The sequence below is a fragment of the Rhinolophus sinicus genome, linkage group LG03, assembly GCF_036562045.2.
Source record: "Rhinolophus sinicus isolate RSC01 linkage group LG03, ASM3656204v1, whole genome shotgun sequence".
Classification (NCBI taxonomy): domain Eukaryota; kingdom Metazoa; phylum Chordata; class Mammalia; order Chiroptera; family Rhinolophidae; genus Rhinolophus; species Rhinolophus sinicus.
The window spans coordinates 97,905,834-97,927,399 of record NC_133753.1 but is presented as its reverse complement, the minus strand read 5'-3'; the positions used below and the strand labels follow the sequence as shown (position 1 = coordinate 97,927,399).

Genomic DNA, 21,566 nt, shown 5'->3' with positions numbered 1-21,566 from the left:
AATGGGATAACTAAAAAGTTTCTGCACAGTAAAGGAATCAATCAACAGAATGAAAAGGCAACCTACAGAATGGGAGAAAATATTTGCAAACCAAGTATCTGAATAGGGATTAATATCCAAAAGACATAAGGAACTCCTACAACTTAATAGCAACTTAATATAAAATGCTTAATATCACTAGTCATCAGGGAAACTCAAACGAAAACCACATGAGATATCACCTCACATGTGTTAGGATGGCTATTATAAAAACAACAAAAACAGAAAATAAGTGGGAGAGGTTGTAGAGAAACTGGAATCCTTGTGCACTGTTGGTGGGAATGTAAAGTGGTAGAGCAGATATGGCAAACAGTATGGAGGTTTCTGAAAAAATACAAAACAGAACTATCATATGATCCGGCAATCCCACTTCTAGATATTTATCCACAAGAACTGAACTTAGGATCTTGAAGAGATATCTACACCCCATGTTCACTGGAGCGTTGCTCTCAATGAGCAAGACATGGAAGCACCCGAAGTGCCCCCGATGAAGGAATGGATAAAGCAGACAATGTATATACATACAGCGGAATATTATTCAGTCATTAAAAAGGAGATCCTGAAATATGTGATAACACAGATGAACCTGCAGGACATTATGCCAAATGATTTAAATATTTAAACAAAAATGTAAATAAACATAAATAAAGTGAAATAACCAGTCATAGGTAAAAAGTTCTAGAGAGCTTCTATACGACACTGTGCTTACAGTTAGCAGCATGTACTGTACACTTAAAAATCTGTTAAGAGAGTATATATACCCCATGTGTTTTTTACAATAAAAAAGAAGGGAAAACAGACAAAAGCTACAAGCAGCTAAGGCACAGAACAAAAAAGGCAAGTTAACATATGAAAAGATAGTAATATGATGATACAGCAAATTTCAACCTTTCGAATAATCTATCCTACCAGAGAAATAGAGACAGAAAGGCACAGGGTTGCACAGCATCTACAAAGAGAGTCTGTATTTATGCCACACACACACACACACACACTCTCACATATTCCGTGACTGCACATTTAAATAGGTAAACACACACAAACAACCCTAGAAGCTGATTCATGCCTAACTGGCTTCGTCTGGGCAAGGGGGTAGGAGGGAGGGAGCAGGCGAGAGGACAGCAGGGTGTATTTTCAGAACTATACATTGTGACGCTGTACTTTCCTGTACTGTTTCCATTTTTCATGAGCATCTAATTCACATTACTTATGTGATTTTGAGATAAGTGATTATAAAAACATTAATAAACAGATCTTTATGAACATGGAACATGGATGGGTAGCTGTAACACTGAGTAAAAAGACTAGTTGTAGAATAATATGTAGCGTTCCTATTTTTGTTGAAAACAAACAATACATATTTTTGAAGAGAAAGAGCTCTGAAAAGGTTTAGACCAAATTGTTAAAAATGACTGATGGAAGGAGAGGCTTTTACTTTATACATTTCTATATTTCTAAAATTATTTGACTCAATATTAACTTCTATAATATGTTTTTTAAAAGTTAAACTACTTTAAAATAAATTTTAATGATAAAAATTGCTTATGGTCTGTTAAATGATAAAAGTTGGACACAAAAATAAAAAATATGCCTGTAATAGGCATTTTTCAAAAAACACAAAGGGAATACAAGAAAACGTTTACAGTTAAATCTAAGTTACAATTATATATCTTCTTTACAAATTTCTTTATTTTCCATATTTTCTAAAAGGCCTGAAATTATTTTGACAATGAGAAAAAATGTATCAGTACTTTTAGAGCAATGAAACCATTGAGAAAAAGATCACCCTTGCCCTGCTCTCACCAGAATGGAGCGAGAGGGAGCCTGGGATGCACGGAGGCTGAAACCAAACGGCCTGCGTTCATAGCCCAGCTTTCTGTGAGTGCAAGCAGCGCACTGAAGCCTCACAGTTCCTGATTTAAAAACATAATACAAAGCTACAGTAACCAAAAATATGGTACTGATATAAAGACAGACATACAGACCAATGGAACAGAATACAGAGCCCAGAAATAAACCCACACACATACAGTCAACTGATCTTTAGTAGAGAGCCAACAATAATATACAATGGAGAAAGGACAGTCTCTTCAACAAATGATGTTGGTAAAACTGGATATCCATGTGCAAAAGAATGAAATTGGATCCTTACCTTACACCATACATAAAAATCAACTCAAAATGGATTAAAAATGTAAATATAATACCTGCAACTGTAAAGCTCCTAGAAGAAAGCATATGGTAAAAGCTTCATGATATTAGTCTTGGCAATGATTTCTTGGATATGACATCAAAAAACACAGACAACAAAAGCAAAAAACAGACAAATGGGATAACTAAAAAGTTTCTGCACAGTAAAGGAATCAATCAACAGAATGAAAAGGCAACCTACAGAATGGGAGAAAATATTTGCAAACCAAGTATCTGAATAGGGATTAATATCCAAAAGACATAAGGAACTCCTACAACTTAATAGCAACTTAATATAAAATGCTTAATATCACTAGTCATCAGGGAAACTCAAACGAAAACCACATGAGATATCACCTCACATGTGTTAGGATGGCTATTATAAAAACAACAAAAAACAGAAAATAAGTGTGGGAGAGGTTGTAGAGAAACTGGAATCCTTGTGCACTGTTGGTGGGAATGTAAAGTGGTAGAGCAGATATGGCAAACAGTATGGAGGTTTCTGAAAAAATACAAAACAGAACTATCATATGATCCGGCAATCCCACTTCTAGATATTTATCCACAAGAACTGAACTTAGGATCTTGAAGAGATATCTACACCCCATGTTCACTGGAGCGTTGCTCTCAATGAGCAAGACATGGAAGCACCCGAAGTGCCCCCGATGAAGGAATGGATAAAGCAGACAACGTATATACATACAGCGGAATATTATTCAGTCATTAAAAAGGAGATCCTGAAATATGTGATAACACAGATGAACCTGCAGGACATTATGCCAAATGATTTAAATATTTAAACAAAAATGTAAATAAACATAAATAAAGTGAAATAACCAGTCATAGGCAAAAAGTTCTAGAGAGCTTCTATACGACACTGTGCTTACAGTTAGCAGCATGTACTGTACACTTAAAAATCTGTTAAGAGAGTATATATACCCCATGTGTTTTTTACAATAAAAAAGAAGGGAAAACAGACAAAAGCTACAAGCAGCTAAGGCACAGAACAAAAAAGGCAAGTTAACATATGAAAAGATAGTAATATGATGATACAGCAAATTTCAACCTTTCGAATAATCTATCCTACCAGAGAAATAGAGACAGAAAGGCACAGGGTTGCACAGCATCTACAAAGAGAGTCTGTATTTATGCCACACACACACACACACACTCTCACATATTCCGTGACTGCACATTTAAATAGGTAAACACACACAAACAACCCTAGAAGCTGATTCATGCCTAACTGGCTTCGTCTGGGCAAGGGGGTAGGAGGGAGGGAGCAGGCGAGAGGACAGCAGGGTGTATTTTCAGAACTATACATTGTGACGCTGTACTTTCCTGTACTGTTTCCATTTTTCATGAGCATCTAATTCACATTACTTATGTGATTTTGAGATAAGTGATTATAAAAACATTAATAAACAGATCTTTATGAACATGGAACATGGATGGGTAGCTGTAACACTGAGTAAAAAGACTAGTTGTAGAATAATATGTAGCGTTCCTATTTTTGTTGAAAACAAACAATACATATTTTTGAAGAGAAAGAGCTCTGAAAAGGTTTAGACCAAATTGTTAAAAATGACTGATGGAAGGAGAGGCTTTTACTTTATACATTTCTATATTTCTAAAATTATTTGACTCAATATTAACTTCTATAATATGTTTTTTAAAAGTTAAACTACTTTAAAATAAATTTTAATGATAAAAATTGCTTATGGTCTGTTAAATGATAAAAGTTGGACACAAAAATAAAAAATATGCCTGTAATAGGCATTTTTCAAAAAACACAAAGGGAATACAAGAAAACGTTTACAGTTAAATCTAAGTTACAATTATATATCTTCTTTACAAATTTCTTTATTTTCCATATTTTCTAAAAGGCCTGAAATTATTTTGACAATGAGAAAAAATGTATCAGTACTTTTAGAGCAATGAAACCATTGAGAAAAAGATCACCCTTGCCCTGCTCTCACCAGAATGGAGCGAGAGGGAGCCTGGGATGCACGGAGGCTGAAACCAAACGGCCTGCGTTCATAGCCCAGCTTTCTGTGAGTGCAAGCAGCGCACTGAACCCTCCTTTCCTCATCTGTAAAAGAACATAAACACGGAAAGGGGGATAAATATCAGGGCCTGCCTCACACAACTTAGTGAAATCAGGCAAGTACCCTGTTTCCCCCAAAATAAGACCGAGCCGGACCATCAGCTCTAATGCATCTGTTGGAGCAAAAACTAATATAAGACCCAATATTATATTATGTCATATTATATTACATTATATTATATTACATAAGACCAGGTCTTATATTAATTTTTGCTCCAAAAGACACATTAGAGCTGATTGTCCGGCTAGGTCTTATTTTTGGGAAACATGGTAAGTATCTGGCACACAAGAGGTCAAAAGAGTCTAAGCTACTAAAAATCAAAGACAAAGAAGCAAAAAAAACCCACGAATGAGGATAATCTGATGTGGAGGTCCTCTACCACTGCCCTCTGTCCCTCTCCAAAGAAAACCTCACTTAGAAATGCTAGATAAAATTTAACACTCCACACCTCTTAAGCTTGAAACCAAGAAAAAATAGCAGAGTCCAAAGTGCCAGAAACAAAAAGGAGGGGATCAGCGAGCAGTGAGAGGCACTGAAGATGAAGAGCTCCAGGGAAAACAGGACCTGGATTGAGGGCTTAAGGGCTGAGGGCTGGGGATTCACCCACCAGGGAGAGAGGAGTCTGGGCTGCAGGTTTGCACCCCAGGAACGAGAACTGACATAAATGCAGAAAGCCAGAGGTCCTAAAGGACTACACTCCCATCCCCTATGAACTGGGGCCTAGAAAAACTGCCCACCAGCCTGCAGCAGCAGCCAGGAACCATGCCATCGGTGAGAGTCCTCACAGAAAAAGAGGGCCCATAAGAAATGGAAACCCAGGCTCTCACCAGGCACAGATGTAGACCCCAAGTTCACATTATTCCCGACCAATGACAACCAGCTAAACTTGTAGGGCCCTAGCCGAGGAGAAAACAAACCTCCCGTAGGAATGCTTCAGTAAGACAAAGCACATAGGACTCCCATGGAAACAAATCCCAACTCAAAATGAGCTTACATGGGGGGAAAAAACAAAAACAAACCACAAGAGGAAATAAACCATCATAAGGGAGAGTAACATGACATAAGGAGAACGTGCACCCTAAGAATTAGAGATAATAACAGAATAACCTAAAAGCATCTTTATAATCAGCACGTTTAAAGAACGGCAGTGTGTTGGTAATTGCTGAAAGCTGGGTAAAGAACACAGATGGTTCATTATCATTCTCTCTTTTGTGTGTTTGAGATTTCCATAATAAAAAATTTCAACAATTCCACAAAAACATTTTTTTGGAAAGTTAAAGATGTTCAAAGAGCTAAAGAAAGGGATAGAAGAACCAGGAGGTAAAACTAGAATTTCTAAGGTCCTAGCATTGTTTGAAAGTAATGTATAATAAAAAGTCAAGAATACAAATTAAAATCTAAAAGTAACCAAGAACAGAAACAGAAAGTATAACTACTAAATTGGTGGAGGAGATAAAGAATGAAAAAAGAAAATTCAATTAAATGAACAAAAGACAGGAAAGGAGAAAACAAGCAAAGAATAAGGATGGTTAAACCAAAAATCAAAATTTAGAGGGCACAAATAAGTCCAAATATATCACCAATCCTAATAACTACCTGGATTACATTAACCTAATAAAAAAAGACAGATTACAGGTTTTTTAAATGTGGTCTCAAAACATAAAGAATGGAAGGTGTAATTTTAAAAAAAGTATTAACATACTAATACTAATCAAAAGAAAGCCAGTCTTACACCAAAATATTTTGGATTCACCTCTCTCTGAAATTGATCACACAAACAAAACTTAGTAAGGATGAAGAAGATTTGACCAACAATAAGCTTGATCCAATAGACAGATATATAACCCCACAATTATCAAATAAAGAGTATACATTCTTTCTAAGCAGATTTTACCGAAGTTGATCATATACAAGGCCAACACAAAGAATACTGTAACAGATTCCAGAAAATTGACATCATACTAGTTCTCTAACCACAATGATTAGAGCTTAATTATAAACTATAAATTAATGTTTTAAACAAAGATAAACCCCACATACCTGGAAACTAAAAAACACTCTTGAACCACCCATGAGTTAAAGAAGCAATCACAACTGAAATTAAGAAATGTTTAGTACTAACCAATGAAAAGCATTACATATCAAAACTCATGAGATACAGCAAAAGTTCGACCTTGACAAAAACCTACAACTTCAAATGCATTTATCAAGTAACAAGAATTTCAGGAGATGTGTTAAACATACAACTAAATAGGCTTAAAAATAGAATACACACATACGTACTAGCACAAATTATGAAACATAATAATTGGATCTTACCAATGTCAAGTCTGAGTTGTGATAGTATACTATAGTTTTTTTTTTGTTTTTTTTTAAAGTGATTTCATATTTCTAAAGATATCTGTCTTTTTTTTTTAAAGCAGGTTTTTTTTGTTTGTTTTTTAAGATTTTATTGGGGAAGGGGAACAGGACTTTATTGGGGAACAATGGTCAAATTGTTGTCCTTTCAATCTTAGTTGTGGAGGGTTCTGTTCAGCTTCAAGTTGTTGTTTTCAGTCTTAGTTGTGGAGGGTTCTGTTCAGCTTCAAGTTGTTGTTCTTTCAGTCTTAGTTGTGGAGGGTGCAGCTTAGCTCCAGGTCCAGTTGCCGTTGCTAGTTGCAGGGGGCACAGCCCACCATCCCTTGCGGGAGTCAAACCAGCAACCTTGTGGTTGAGAGGACAGGCTCCAACCAACTGAGCCATCGGGAGCTCAGCGGGAGCTCAGCGGCAGCTCAGCTCAAGGTGCCGTGTTCAATTTTAGTTGCAGGGGGCGCTGCCCACCATCCCTTGCGGGCTTTGAGGAATTGAACTGGCAACCTTGTGGTTGAGAGCCCACTGGCCCATGTGGGAATCGAACCGGCAGCCTTCGGAGTTAGGAGCACGGAGCTCTAACCGCCTGAGCCACCAGGCCGGCCCCAGTATACTATAGTTTTATAAAATGTTACCACTGAGGGAAATTGCACCAGGTGTACAGGGGTCTCTCTGAATTATTTCTTACAATAGCACCTGAATATACAATGACCTCCAATGAAAATTTCAATTTCAAAAAACAAGAACAGGGCCGGCTCAGTGGCTCAGGCGGTTAGACCTCCATGCTCCTAACTCTGAAGGCTGCCGGTTTGATTCCCACATGGGCCAGTAGGCTCTCAACCACAAGGTTGCCGGTTCAATTCCTAGAGTCCCGCAAGGGATGGTGGGCTGTGCCCCCTGCAACTCGCAACGGCAACTGGACCTGGAGCTGAGCTGCGCCCTCCACAACTAAGACTGAAAGGACAACAACTTGAAGCTGAATGGCACCCTCCACAACTAAGATTGAAAGGACAACAACTTGACATGGAAAAAAAAAGGCCTGGAAGTACACACTGTTCCCCAATAAAGTCCTGTCCCCCTTCCCCAATAAAATCTTTTTTAAAAAGAATATTAAAAACAAATACCTTACCTCTACCTAAAGAAGAAATATGCACATATCTCTATTTTAATATGGAAAGCAGCAGCCTCAAAAGGGCAATGTTTTCAACTTACATAATCCTGAAATGTTTCAGAGAGAACACTAGAGTTTGGTCACAGCTCTAGAAAAAAGGAGTTTCAGTGTCTAGTATTTATGGAGCACCTTACCTACAAAGGTAGTAAACACTGAAAAGTTATAGCTTCAAGAAGTATTTAGATGCTATGGGTTGGCCTGGTGGCTCAGGCAGTTAGAGCTCCGTGCTCCTAATTCCAAAGGCTGTCGGTTCGATTCCCACATGGGCCAGTGCGCTCTCAACCACAAGGTTGCCAGTTCAATTCCTCGAGTCCCGCAAGGGATGGTGGGCAGCGCCCCCTGCAAAGCTGAGCTGCCGCTGAGCTTCCAGATGGCTCAGTTGGTTGGAGCGCATCCTCTCAACCACAAGGTTGCCGGTTTGACTCCCGCAAGGGATGGTTGGCTGTGCCCCCTGCAACTAGCAACGGCAACTGGACCTGGAGCTGAGCTGCGCCCTCCACAACTAAGACTGAAAGGACAACAACTTGACTTGGAAAAAAGGCCTGGACGTACACACTGTTTTCCAATAAAGTCCTGTTCCCCTTCCCCAATAAAATCTTTAAAAAAAAAAAAAAAGTATTTAGATGCTAACGACAATTCAACCTAAACTTTGTACGATGGTATAAATTTTACGAAGGTCTTTCACACTCATATTCTTCTTCCACCTTTGTAATATCTTTATTTTTAAAATATAAGGTCTAGAGCTAAATGAAAAATACATCAAAGTCTTCAGATAATTTTGAGCTTTGGGAGAGAAAGTGAAATAAATGAATCCAATGCAGAAGGAACGACTCTGGGAGGGTACAGATAAATGGCCAACAAGCTTTGGTACTAGCAAATCTAAACAGAAGTTACACAATTTGTGTTTATGGGAAGATGGCTTTTAGTTGCTTGCTATAACTTGGGAGGAAAGGAGATCATAAATCAAAAGGAAAAACCCACTCCTTTGCAATATCTTTAAAATCACTCCCTGAGGATGGCGGGGGGCAGATTTCTGCAGGGGCTGAGAAGAGCAGGTTAGGATACCCGCTCCAAGCACTACAGCAAGCAAGCTGTGGAATGGACCTAGAATCTAAACCTGTGTCTTTTGGCCGATTTAATAATGAAATCTGTTACTAAGTAACAAGTTTGCTCAGTATTTATGCCTTAACTTTTTGAGTAGAGCCTAAAAGAGCAACCAAGTCCTCTCACAAATTAGCCGTTTCACATCTTAGACAGCACTGAACACGGGCTGGAGAACCACTGGCAGGGCCGTATAGAAAGTGCAAATTCTAGGTTCCAATCGTCTCCCAATTAACAGTCTGTTCACCCAGATGACTACAGGTGAAGACATGAACTCAACACAAACATTGAAAATAGAAGTGAAAAACTCAAGGCTGCCAGATTCTACATTTCCGAGACCAAAACCCAAAGGAACAACAGAGCCTCAGGCAGCGTCTGATGAAAGCACAGCATATAGTCCCTTTCTGATTACACAAATCTAAAGCAGGGGTTCTCCACCGTGGCACTACTACTGACATTTAGAGCCAGGTAATTCTTTGTGGTGGAGGACTGCCCCAGCACTGCAGGCTGTTCAGCACTACCCTGGTATCTACCCACTATCTGCCAGTAGCATATCCGCCCCGCCTCCTGTCGTAATAACCAAACATTCCCTGGAGGCAGGAAGGGGGGGTAATCCCTCTAATTGAGAACCACTTACCTACATGGATTCCACTGATTATAGAAACTACTATGGGCATGCAAAATAAACCTACTAAGAAAGTGGGGAAAGCGTATGACCTTATTTTTTTCCAGGCAATAGCTTGCATAGTATTTACAAAAAGCATCTAATGTTCCAAACATGCAGTTTGTATCAAGAACAGTAAGCTTAGCCCAAGAGACCACACCTTACTACTTAGAGGTACTCTCGGTATAGATTCTGGAGCCCAAGCAGTCACCCTTCTCCCTTCCCACACTCAGTAACCCAAGAGACTGTCAAAGTATGCAGAACATCAGGCGCACACTCTCCTCCCACATGCCTACCAAGCCACTGCTCATCTTCCTATTCTATGGGAGTTTATGCCCTTGTGGAAACATGGCTCCATGAATGGGTTCAAGACAGACAAAGCCTATGCTGCCTCTTTTCAGGAGGACAGAAGACCACTCCTAAAAGGCCAGCAACATTCCCCACCAGCTGGCTGTACGCTGGCAGAGCTCTGCTGATCTCCTGAGAGAAGGGACACTCAGCTCTTTGTCTGCTGTATTGTTTTACAATTATTTACTCTGCTCATTGAAATCTGATGGGCTTTAGAACACTGGGCTCAGTTATCCATCTTCCCATCGCTCTGGTATCAGAAAATCCTACAGTCTTTCTGAGGATCCAGGCTTGAGAAGCAATTATTTTCTCAGAGTTTCTTCAAAGAGAATCCATGAAATTATTTTGACTTCACGTGTTCTAACAAAGGGATTTCAGAAACAAAAGATAATCTGTGGAACCCTTAAGCTTTTCAAATTTTGCTTTTCAGTTGGCAGATGCGTGGCGCTTCCCCATCCAAATTTTGCAAAATACTTTTGAGTATTCCTGTCAGTTTACTAAGTTATGCCAGCTATGCTATACACAAAATTAACTTTTTACCTTGGTGTGTTAATGTTTTAAAACAAAACCTTTTATAAATATCTGCAGCATAGCTCAGACTGAGCAGTTGGGCTTCAGATGACTTAGGACAGAGTGAAATTGTTGCAACCCAAGACCCAATCTCCCGTGGGGTTCCCACACTGCCTCTGCTAGAGGGTGAGGCCCCCAGAGACGCACATCTTCACCCACGGAGCACAGGCCTGGCCCCGAGAGGCCTCTGTAAAAGTTCGTTGTGTAAAAGAACAAAATGGACACTGCAACACACCAACAGTAAGGTCATTTTGTGTCAACTGTAAAAAATCTTTGTAATTGTTCCTGGAGGTTACTCTATTTCTGCTCTTCTGCTCTCTAGAAATTAGCTACATAGGAAACAAAAGACTTTGAACAATAAAAAGAAGCTAGTTTCATGGTTCCTAATGGTTTGTAGAGGCTCTCCAAACAGTATTAAATTTTTAGCCCCTCTTCTAAAGCACAACTTAAGAAAAAACCAGTTTTTTAATCCCTAAGCATATTGTTCACTCCTTTAAAAGCAGGATCAAAGGAGGAGGGCACACACCAAACTGATTCTGCAAAATTAAATTCAGGAGGAAAAGGAGGTACAAATCTAAGGTTTTAAGTCACTGTTGCCTAATAGCCCCCAACCCAGTTCTTGATCTCCAAATCCAGGAAGAAGGTACATGTAGGGGTGAGATTAGGCCTCGGCTTGCAGGCGTTTATAACACATTTTGGCAGTGCTCTGCCACGCAGGCTATAATTAGAGAGTACGCCTCAGAGACTAAAACGAACTCAGAGGGTTTCAGAAGCCAACAGAAGTCCCCTGAGCACGGATCTGTGGAGCAGGGCGCTGGGCGCCTGCCACCGGGCGCACATGTGCACGCACACGCCAGTTCTGAAGAGTCTTTTTTCAAAGCTCTAATGGCTTGACCTCAACACCTGCTGCACTTCCTGAAGACAGACAGGCTCTGGAGCTCCACTTGTTCCTCGCACGCGGCTGCACTTTCTAGGAACAACCGCACACACGCAGAGGCTGGCGAGCTGCCAAGGCAGGGGCAGCCCAGCCGCCAGGCCTGAACTTTCCCAGTGCTGTTGGGGCGGGAGCTTAGGCGCTGACTCAGCGGCCGGCATGGAACCCTGCCAACCGCCCAGCAGTGCGGGGGCTGCCGGCAACCACAGATGTTTTGCTAAAGCACAGCAATCAGCCTGGAGGCTGGTCTGGGCGGGCGGCCAGGCTGCTGCTGTCGTGGAAGCGGGTTTCTCTGATCCTCGTCCTAGCTCCACCACTAGCGAGCTCTCTGGTGATCTAGGGAAAACCTCTGCAGCTCAGCATCCTCCCTGTCTCAGAGCACATGTATGTGGATGCAGCAGAGGTGGCACTGTTTATATTAAAGAGCTCAGTGCACTACTGCCCACCCTGCGCTCGCTGTTAATCCCTACGACACCCCTGGGAGACAGGCTTCATTATTTTTATCTCAGACGAGAAGACACAGGCTCAGAGATGAAGAGCCCATCGAAAGATCACAAGGGTAATAAATGGAAGAGATGGGATCTGAACCCCACTTTGTTGGCTCTGGAATCGACTGCAAACATGACTATTTTAAACTCAGATGAACTGCACAGGTTCCTTTATACCAAGACACTGATTTGTCAGGTTCCAAAATGTTTTCTTATGTGACTTCTAGTTGCCCTGCGAAAACCCACAGCTCTTCACAACGGATTTCTAAACAGCACTACTGGACCACACGAAGAGCATGTGCTTATGGGGAGTGCCCAGATATTACCAGCTTTATCATGAGCGCCCTGCCTAAGCACCAGTAAGCCACTGAGCCGGGAACAACTTAGCATCGCTCCTGTTCATGGGTGAGGAAAACCGGCAGTGCAGGTCATAAAGAGAAGAGGAACTAGAAGTCAGAGGCTTGGCTGAGAACAGTCTGTAGGCCCCACCCTGTGAGATAATTCATTAGGACCCAGGCATTAGTATTTTTTAAAAAGCTTCATACATAACCAATGCTTAGCTGTGTTTGAAAATCACTTAAGGTTGTCTTGGCTAAAATGGGAAATCTGAGGTCTACCCTTTCCTGTAAGATGAAATCATGTCTACTAGGCTCTTTGTTAGAAAATACACAGAATGCAAGCGCTTCTCATCAGTTCCGTTTAGCTGCAAAACAACAAAACTGTCCTAAAAGAGCAAAATCCTGGGTTAGCCTGGAGCCAGGAAACTGTCTTAGGCAGACTGTTCTTTTATGTGACTACTGGAATTAGAGTCCCATGTCTCATTTTTAGATGTCCCTCATAACACTACTGCAACCTCATCCTTCCTTTAAAAAAAAAAAAAAGAGATTGTACTGACATTCTTTCACTTCAAACTCGGAACAATCTATATGAGGAGTAACTTACACATTTCAGTGCTTTAATCAAGGAAACAAGGATGGCAAAAAGCTTCATAAGTCTATTCACGTCTGGGCTGCGTGTCAGCCTGGCAGTGCGGCAGCCCTCTCTGGCTGGCCTTTAAGGAAGAACAAATGAGCCCCACACCGGAAAGACTGACCTGCTTGAGCTGCTCATCCAGGGTCCAGCCTGGCTGCCCAGCGGCGGAGGCTGGAGCAGGGGCCTTGGCAGCGTCTTTGGTAGGGTCTTCTTGAGCCTGCTGTCCGTGTGGTGGGAGGCCTGCTGCTGGAAGGAGACCAGAGATGGGTGCCGCTCTAGGGTCTCGGAGAGCCCCTTTCTGCACATGAAAATATTTCGAAGCAGCCTGGGCCTCTTTCCCAGCCACCTCTGTAACGTCATCGTCCCCATCCTCATCTTCCAAACCTCCTTCCTCTTCCTCAGGCTCTGAGTTCACGCTGCTCCGTTCAAACACTCGGGTCACTGCTGTGGCCGGGGCCACCCTGGCTAAGGGACCCAGGGCAGGGCTGCCAGAAGGCCTCCCAGGTGTGGCAGAAAGAAGAGTCTGTGTGACCAGCTTCTGGGCGTACAAGAACTGGGTTTCTCTCATCTGCTGTCCCTGCTTCTCTCTGGCATCCATCTGCAGAGGACCCTGGTGTGGTGGCTGCTGCTGTGGCTGCTGCTGCTGCTGTGGCTTCTGCTGCAGCGGCTCCATCACTGCCTCAAGCTTCACCCACTGATTGGCATGGCTCTGAACCTGGGCACAGCCCAGCAGGCACACTGGTCTAAACCTTAAGTGATTAACAGAAACCACAAAGAAGGAGAAAGGGGGAGGGGGGACTATGTAAAACAGGTATAAAAAGGCTTTCTTTTCTCCAGTAAAAAGCATGAATTCTAAACATATGCTCCTAAACCTGAGTTTTAGGATGAGGGAGTGCTGAGACTTTCGGGGGTGGATGGGTAGGAAAGGGGTTGAAGAAGAGAATTTATGAGGGGAAACATGGCATGAATCTCAGCAGTGACGGGCTACTTGGGTTTAAAAGAAGTCAATCCAGACGATATATTGCTTACAAACCTCTGTATTTTTGTCTTCCTCCATTAACATCACCAAACATTAATGTGTTTATTACTGAAAAAGCAACTGGGTTTGCACTGTACAAAGGCTGTGAGTATGAAAACCACAATAATAAATGAAAAGGTCTTGCCTATGAAAGAGAACACATCGCTTATGTTCTCAGGCCCACCAGAGAAAAAAATTATCCTCCAAGCTAGACACAGCTATCAATCAGGCAGACACTGATTTCTCTCACAGAAAAGCAGAACCTATCAAACTGCTCTTGGTTTTAAACTTTTCAAACTTTCCAGATCCAATTGCCAACCTGCTTTTCAAGTGGGCTGGGCCATGCCAACTGGACATTATAGCCTCAAAAAGAATCCAATTTCAACAACATGAAAGAATGTATACCCCCCAATCCAGCAAGGAGGCAAGTTTCAAATTGCAATCGTCACTCAAAAACAAACAAGGGGAATTCCTCTGGAGATTTTCAAGTTAATTAATTTGAAACAGATATCAATATTGTCTCTATAGCAAGTTACTGCTTCTTTTTTATAAACAGCCAAGTAAATCTCTTCACATCCCCTTTCTTTCTGATTCACTTCTACTATATTCTATGATGAATACAAAAAAGAAAAGGCTTTCAGGCCAAAAGTATTCTGGGGGCTGGTTTATCAGCATTCTTACCAATCAGTCTCCAAACACACACCCCTTTCACAGGCTCTCCTCCTCTCACAACCCCCCTTCCCTTTCTCCTCTCCGAGTCCCCACCCCCAACGCCCTCACTTGAGTTACGTTTCCTCCGCGAGTCTCCATAACTGAATGGATTACCTCTATGCCTGGGCAAATTCTAGGTGAACAGCACTTGCAATATGGCGCACAATGTTATCCCAGGAAAGGAGAAGCTGCACGCACAGGTTGGGACTTGATATTTGCATTGTTCCATTGTTTTAGCATTGGGTAGAAAGATTTAAAAAAACTAAATGTCTTTAAAGTCTTCAAAAATTCATGGGGGAAGTAATCACATCCCTAGCAAGAAAAACTGCTTGGATTTATAAATATTTTAATGGGTTAGAGAAAAATGGTAGGCAAAACAGTAGAGAGAAAAAAAATTCTAACTTTCTGTTTATCTTAGAAGCACTGCTTTTGCCTTTTTGCATTCTGTGAGGGATTCAAATTCCAATTTGCCTCTTACTGCCTTTACTTCCTCTCTTAACACTCAGAAACTGAGTAATGCCCACAGCAATACCTTCATTCTGCTTTGGCCCTCTTTATAGAGCAACAAAGCATGAAAAGATTTACACCCGCAGTTAGTTGGCTGAAGTGTTCATTTAAAATAAAAACAATCTGCGTCAGAGAAAATTAAACAAAAGAATAAAACAAATGATTCGGTGGTCATTTTCATTGTCCTTATAATCATTACAGTCAATCAATCATAAGCAGGAAAATGTTCAGCCACGTCCTGCCAGTCATTGAACAACTGCCTCCTGTCTCCTGGCACCATCTTCTCCGTCTGCTGTCCCCGCAGAGGACGAGGTGTCGCACAACCACTTCAGCACGACTGAGATGACTAAGTTCTACGACTCCATACACTCACCCGCCCTCCAAAAGCCCGTCTTCCCCGTCCCTAAGCAGCCGGTCGATGCGAACAATGCCACCTGCCTACGTTTAGAAAACTTGTCTCAGAAATCTAAGCCACTTCATCCCTTCACAAGGCCCCCTCCCCCATTTCTCCTAAAGTTCCCGACCGCCGAGCTCGGAGCAACGGCCTCGCCCACATTCCCTCTACCTTTGCTGCGGGATCTCTTCAGCCTCGGCCCCCTTCCAGCCCCACACCTCCAGATCTGGTTATTCCACCCCCCATTCTTTATACCACCCCCAATCCCGCCCTATCACTTTCACCTCTACCAAACTCTCCCAGCCCGCCCGCCGGCTCTTCTCTGAACCCCCATCCCCGCCTATCCTTACCCGCTCAGTTCCCGGGGGCGGGGGGTCTTTACTCAGCGCATCCCTTTATCTCCAACCACCCTAAAGGGCACAGGGCGTCTCCGGTCTCCTCCCAGCGCTCACTTGTTCCTCCGCGGCCCCCGCGCTCCGCCGGCCAGCGCCTTCACGTCTGCCCAAGCACACCTGCCTCCGTCCCTCCCAACCCCCGTCCCCTCCACCTGCCACAGCCCCCGCTCCCGCCGCGGCTGCCGGAGCCGGGCCCGCGAGGCTTACCTGTGCGGGGCGCGCCGGGTCCGCCGGCTGATGTGGAGGCTGCCACTCTGGCCCCCGCGCCGCAGCTGCGTCTCGGACTTCTCCGCAGCCGGGGGCCACAGCCGGGGCGGGGCCCGCACCGGAAGCGGCGCCGCGGGCCGGTCAGTCGGCCCTGGGCGGGGAGGGGGCGGTGCCGCACGAGGTGGGGCGCGGCCTGACGCCGGAAGCGGCCAAAAAGGGATCGAGGGGCGGGGTCAGGCGGAAGTGACTCCTAGGACGGTCCCGCCCACCTAAGTCGTGAGCGGAAGCGGGTCGAAGCTGGCGGAGGCTTCTACCAATGGGAAGGTGGAGACACGGAGGAGTTCCGGTGTGAGCGCTTTTCGCGGGGAGTTGAAGAGAACCGGTCTCGTAGTTTTCTCTGCGCGTTTTCTGGTTGCGGAGGTTGGTGTGGCGCGGGCGGTAGAGTGGGAGGAAGATAAATAAAGGACAAGGAGTGTCAGGGTTTCGGTCGCCTCCCCAACCAACAACCTTTAAACCGGCCTTTTTGAGATTCCCCCTTCCACATCAGCCATGGACAGAGCTGGCTGTACGCTGAGGCATCCCCTGGAACACACTCACATGGTTTAGTATTCTCACTTCCCAGGTTCCAAAGGTGGGGGACTCTTTGCCGAATAGTGTCACCTCGTAAAACCCCTTGCTTCTCCGACGCTTACTCTCAAGACTGCCCGCCATTTAACGGCCTCTGTAGAGAGCACCTGCTTCTTTGTGCATCCAGCTCTTTGCCTTACTTTCTCTCTAACCGTCTCCTGTCTTCTTAATTTCATAGTCAATGTGGACAACCCATTTAACATCTGGGCCTCACCTCCAGCGACCCTCACGGCAGCCTCCCAAGCCCAGTTAAAAACCTGGATCATATCACCAGAAACGCTTTCGAAGCAGGGCCCGCTATCACGTCACAAATCAATAATAGAAACAGCCCTCTGTCCAACTACAGCCCCGTATCCTTTTAGCTTGACTGCTCAGGAACTTCACCACGGCTGTCTTGTGCACTTTATCAGGACCTCCAACCTATTGAAAGCCTCACTCTTAATCCTCTCTCTTCCCTCCTTATTTCATCTTAGATTCAACGCTAGATCATTACAATCCTGCTCTTACTTATTCTTAAGCCTACCCAACACTCCTTTTTTCTCAGCTAAGTCTCCCACCCTGGATGGACCAACATGTTTCTCCGTGCCTGTATGTACCTTGTCATAGAAAATTGTCCTGCTGAACTGATTGACGTCACTAAGTTAATGATTTCAACCTTAAATGGGCTGTGAACAGTGTCTGGAAATTTCATTATATTTTTATAGAAAACTCGCTCTCCTCTATCTCTGCAAATCTCTAACCTGACCCTTCTAGTACCCATTCCCCGGGTTATCTTACTGTACGTATAAGTGACAGAAAATGTTGAATGCCCTAAAGTCTAAATAGCTACATGTATTCCCATCCTGTCCTTTTTTCCTATAATTTATTCAATCAAAAGTATTCATTAAACTCCCACTCTAAGCCAGGTGAAGCATTCATGTAGGTGCTTGCTGAGTGTTGAACAAAAAAATGTTTTGTCCTAAAGGCTCTTTCTAGTGTAGGGAGACAGAAACAAATATCTGTATGTGCTATGAAGAAGAACAAAGCAGGGTAAGGGTGAGAGAGTGGTGTCAGGAAGCTGCTATTTTAGATGTTAAAGAAGGACTCATTGATGAGATATTTAAGCAGAAACTAGAACTGACTTGATGGGAGCAATATATGTGAATATTTAAGGAGTGTTCCAGACAGAGGTGACAGCAAACGCAGATGATCTGAGGCAAGAGCATGCTTGACACGCTATACGAATAGCAAGGAGACCACTGTAGCTGATAGGGAGTAAGTGAAGGGGAGAGGTAGGAGAGGAGATCAGGGAGGTAGGCAGGGGCCCAGCCATTCAGGGCCTTGTAGGCCGTGATGACATTTTTGGATTGTTACCACTGGAGAGTTTTGAGCAGAAGAGTGACTTGATCAGACTTAAGTCTCTTAAGTCTGACCCTAGAGGGGTCTTGTGTGGAGAATGAGGGTGGAGGGGTAAGAGTGGAAGCACTAGTCCTGGCAGAAGATGATGGTGGCCTAAACTAGATGACAGCCGTGGGCGTGGTAAGAAGTGATCAGATTCCAGGTGTTATTTGAAAGTAAAGCCACCAGAATTTGCTAATAGATTGGATGTACAGGTTTGACCCAGGTAACTGGTAGAATCAAGATACCATTTATTGACCCGGATCAGAATCTGATCCTTTAGCAATGAAAAGAAATAAAGCATTGATATACCCAGCAATTTGGGATTACAAGAAAATAACAATAAAGACATTATGCTCAACAACATAACAATAAAGGCATTATGCTGAGTGAAAGAAAAGTGACACTCTTGAAAAGGTTAAAACTATAGCGATGGAGAATAAGGCAGTGGTTGCTAGGAGTGAGGGGTGAAGTGACAAGGGGATAGCAAAGCAGAGGGTTTGGGCCACAAGAGGTTTTTCAGGGTTGATTACTCCTCTGTATCCTGGCTGTGGTGTCAGTTACATGAATTTATACATGTAGGCAAATTAATAGGACTGTAAAACAAAAATGCAGTCAGTTTTATTTTATAGTTATTTTTTTAAGCCAAACTTCCATGTGTGCTGAAGTTTCCCTTCCCAATTCTAAGGGCTGTTGCAATACTGGATCCTTCCATCAGTATTCAAACAGGCTCTAGTTTCAACCATATTTTGCTTTGAAAAAGAAAACAAAAACCCCACAAAAAAGCCTGTCCTTTGACCCTATATTCTGTACTTAAAGCCTTATCTCACTGTTTCCCTTCCTAGCAAAGCTTCTAGAATTACTGTCCTCACTGCAGCCCAAGTGATCTTATCTCTCTCCTTAAAACACTCTGTGGCTTCCCACTGCTCTTGAGATCAAGACCTAAATTCCTTCACGTGGTCTTTAGAGCCCTAGCCTCTGCCTACCTCTTTGGTTTTATCTCTTTGCTGCAGGTGTAGTAGAGGACTCAAGAGGGCAGCCTTACTGGATGACCTCAGTAGTTAAATCAGAAGAGCCCCCACCCCCTTCATAGAAATATGTTTAAACCTCAAGGTATACACCCATTCTGGTCACAAGGAAAGCATTTAATCTCTCCATCTTGGCTTCCAACGTATGGTAGACTGAACATAGTAACCACAGTACAACAGGTCCTTGAATAAGGTTTCATTACAACGTTGATGAGATGCTGTAAGAACTTAACTGTTGTTTATTAGCCTGTGGTAAAATTGGTTTTGCTATACATTGTTTTGCTTAAAGTCACAGAACATTAAGTGTGTGCTTACTGTATTTTTCAGTTTCTCCCATCAAGAGGTGGAGTGTATTCCTCCATTCTCTGAATGTAGGCTTGGCCATGTGACTTGCCTTACCGGTGCTTGTTCTGTGGGACATTAGCAAATTTGATACAAGGAGAATCTTAAAAAGTGCTTACAATTATAACTCTTCTCTCCTGCTGCTGGGAACGCTTCCACCAGCTGTGAAAAATTCCTGCTAACCTGAAGGACGATGAGAGACGTGGTTATCATCCCGTCTGACTTCTAACCAACTGCCAGACTGGAGTGTGGCCCCTTAGACCAGCTCACCTGCCAAGTACATGAGCCAGGCTGTTATAGGCCTTCTAGGCCCAGCTGTGCTGGCCCAGACCAGTAGCAACCCCCAGTGAACCCATAGACCAGCGAAAAATAATGTTTATTGTCTTAGAGTTAACTCAGTAAGTTTTGAGGTGGTTTGTTTTGCAATCAAAGATAACTGATACCCAAGGAGTTCTCTGCATCTGCCAGGCTGAATTTGGTTGGGTGTGCTTCTTGGAGCCGCTGAGCACATGAAGAAGAGAGCCACCGCGTGTCATCCTAATGTAGCTGGCCTATGTTACCTGAAGATCTCCCATCAGATTTCTCATAGTTGTGCTTATTTATAGCAGGGATAATCCTATACATGTGTCTGTTGTATTTCAGCTTGTTCAGTAAAAGTAATATCGTTTACGTGGTTTTCATTGATTTTCTTTTCATAAACAAAGGTTAAATTGTATAAATATTGGGTATCATTTGTATGTATGTTATAAATTTAATTTTATATGTACAGGGCATGAAAGCTAAGAAACAACAGGTAAATTACCATATTATAGAATAATAATATAATTAGTCATAACTAGTGAAGGGAAAATGCCTGAGGTGTGTGTTTATGATGGCCAATGTCAATTATTGATGTGATTGTGTCCATTTTAATGAGATTTGGTGTTTTAGCATGAGTGGGTATCAATTTTGGGAGTCAGGGAACGTGTAAAATTTTTTCCTACTGAAATGAATGATGACATTTTCAACTTGCATTGGCCCCACAAGAAGTTTTTCATGATTGCTAGCTCTAGTAAGGCAGGAGAGGACTGTTCCAGGGTTACTGTACCTTTTACTGTCATGGAAAATTAAAATGTAACCTGATGATTAAGGTTTCTTCTTGTTCTGAGATCTAAGTATAGCCTCCAGGAGCCTGTTAGCATGTGTAAAGCCTCTGCTGAGTAAATGGTATTAACATGTGTAAAGAAAGAATGTGACAGTGCCAAGGGGGACCTGAAAAAAGGTGTGTCAAGTCCCCACATTCCTGAGGGGACCTCTTTATCACGGAGGTGGAGGCGGTTAGTGTTACCTGCAGCCTGACTGGGCGCCTAGTGTCCAGGTGTTTTCCTGGGAAAAGGCAGAGACATGCCCATCAGACTGACTCCTGAATCCTTTCTTAAATGAAACTCGTCATATTTTGAATCAGACAATTGGTATTTGGTGTCTGATGTCTTAAGTTACATGGTGTATCAGCCTCCACAAGCCAGTCCATCCTGGGGAAGTGCCAGCACCTAGTTACCGAGGCCCAAAGCTGAACTGGGAGAGGTCTTCTAAGTAATGAAGCCGCCTGGCAGTGGGCAGCCAGCATTCCCCTGCAGGTCTCTGCTCTCACTGCAAAAGTTCTTTCAAATCCTGTGACTCAGGGATTTGCCCACATTCTGAGTATATTCTTTCCTTCACCAGGTACTAGAAGAGAGATCAGACCTCTAAGGCAAGTCCAAAGGCCAATCCCAAAGTGACTCATCTTTGAAAACATTGGGTCGTTTCACTCTCCTTGATACTTAATTGAAAGCTGTCTTTGCAAAGCTTCATCCAGATTTGCGTGGTGGTCCCAGCACTCAGCTGTCCCACAGACTGCAGAGCAAAGGGAGCAGGAGGCAGTGCGAGCCCTCTGTCCTAGAACAAGACATCTGGTCACAGGTCCTTACCTCTGGTTGGCACTCTTTGGGGGCCATGTGGCCCCCCATCCGCCAGAGCTGTTATGAGCCAGACTTATAACAAGTGCTGG

The 21,566-nt window shown here is 43.1% G+C and overlaps 1 protein-coding gene and 1 long non-coding RNA gene across 5 annotated transcripts in view; one reads left to right on the top strand and one right to left on the bottom strand.

Annotated features, from left to right (window-relative positions):
- ARID3B (AT-rich interaction domain 3B) overlaps positions 1-16,323 on the bottom strand; it is a 48,520-nt gene extending 32,197 nt beyond the window's left edge. For 2 of the 3 annotated variants that reach the window (XM_074328277.1, XM_074328278.1), the window contains exons 1-2: positions 16,167-16,298; positions 13,056-13,683 (exon numbers count right to left, since the gene is read on the bottom strand). In XM_074328277.1, the coding sequence (XP_074184378.1) occupies positions 13,056-13,607 (552 nt within the window). In that variant the 5' untranslated portion in view covers positions 13,608-13,683; positions 16,167-16,298. Of the gene's footprint in view, positions 1-13,055; positions 13,684-16,166 lie in introns of all 3 variants that reach the window. The other variant, XM_074328279.1, reaches the window with a different exon arrangement.
- Positions 16,324-16,358: 35 nt separating this feature from the next.
- On the top strand, positions 16,359-20,209 carry LOC109457801 (uncharacterized). Of its 2 annotated transcripts, none has more exons than XR_002139101.2 (2): positions 16,359-16,586; positions 19,703-20,209. It is a non-coding gene; the product is annotated as an uncharacterized LOC109457801 (long non-coding RNA). The 2 variants fall into 2 exon arrangements; XR_012494873.1 differs by having other exon boundaries at positions 16,972-20,209.
- The last annotated feature ends 1,357 nt before the right edge of the window (positions 20,210-21,566 follow it).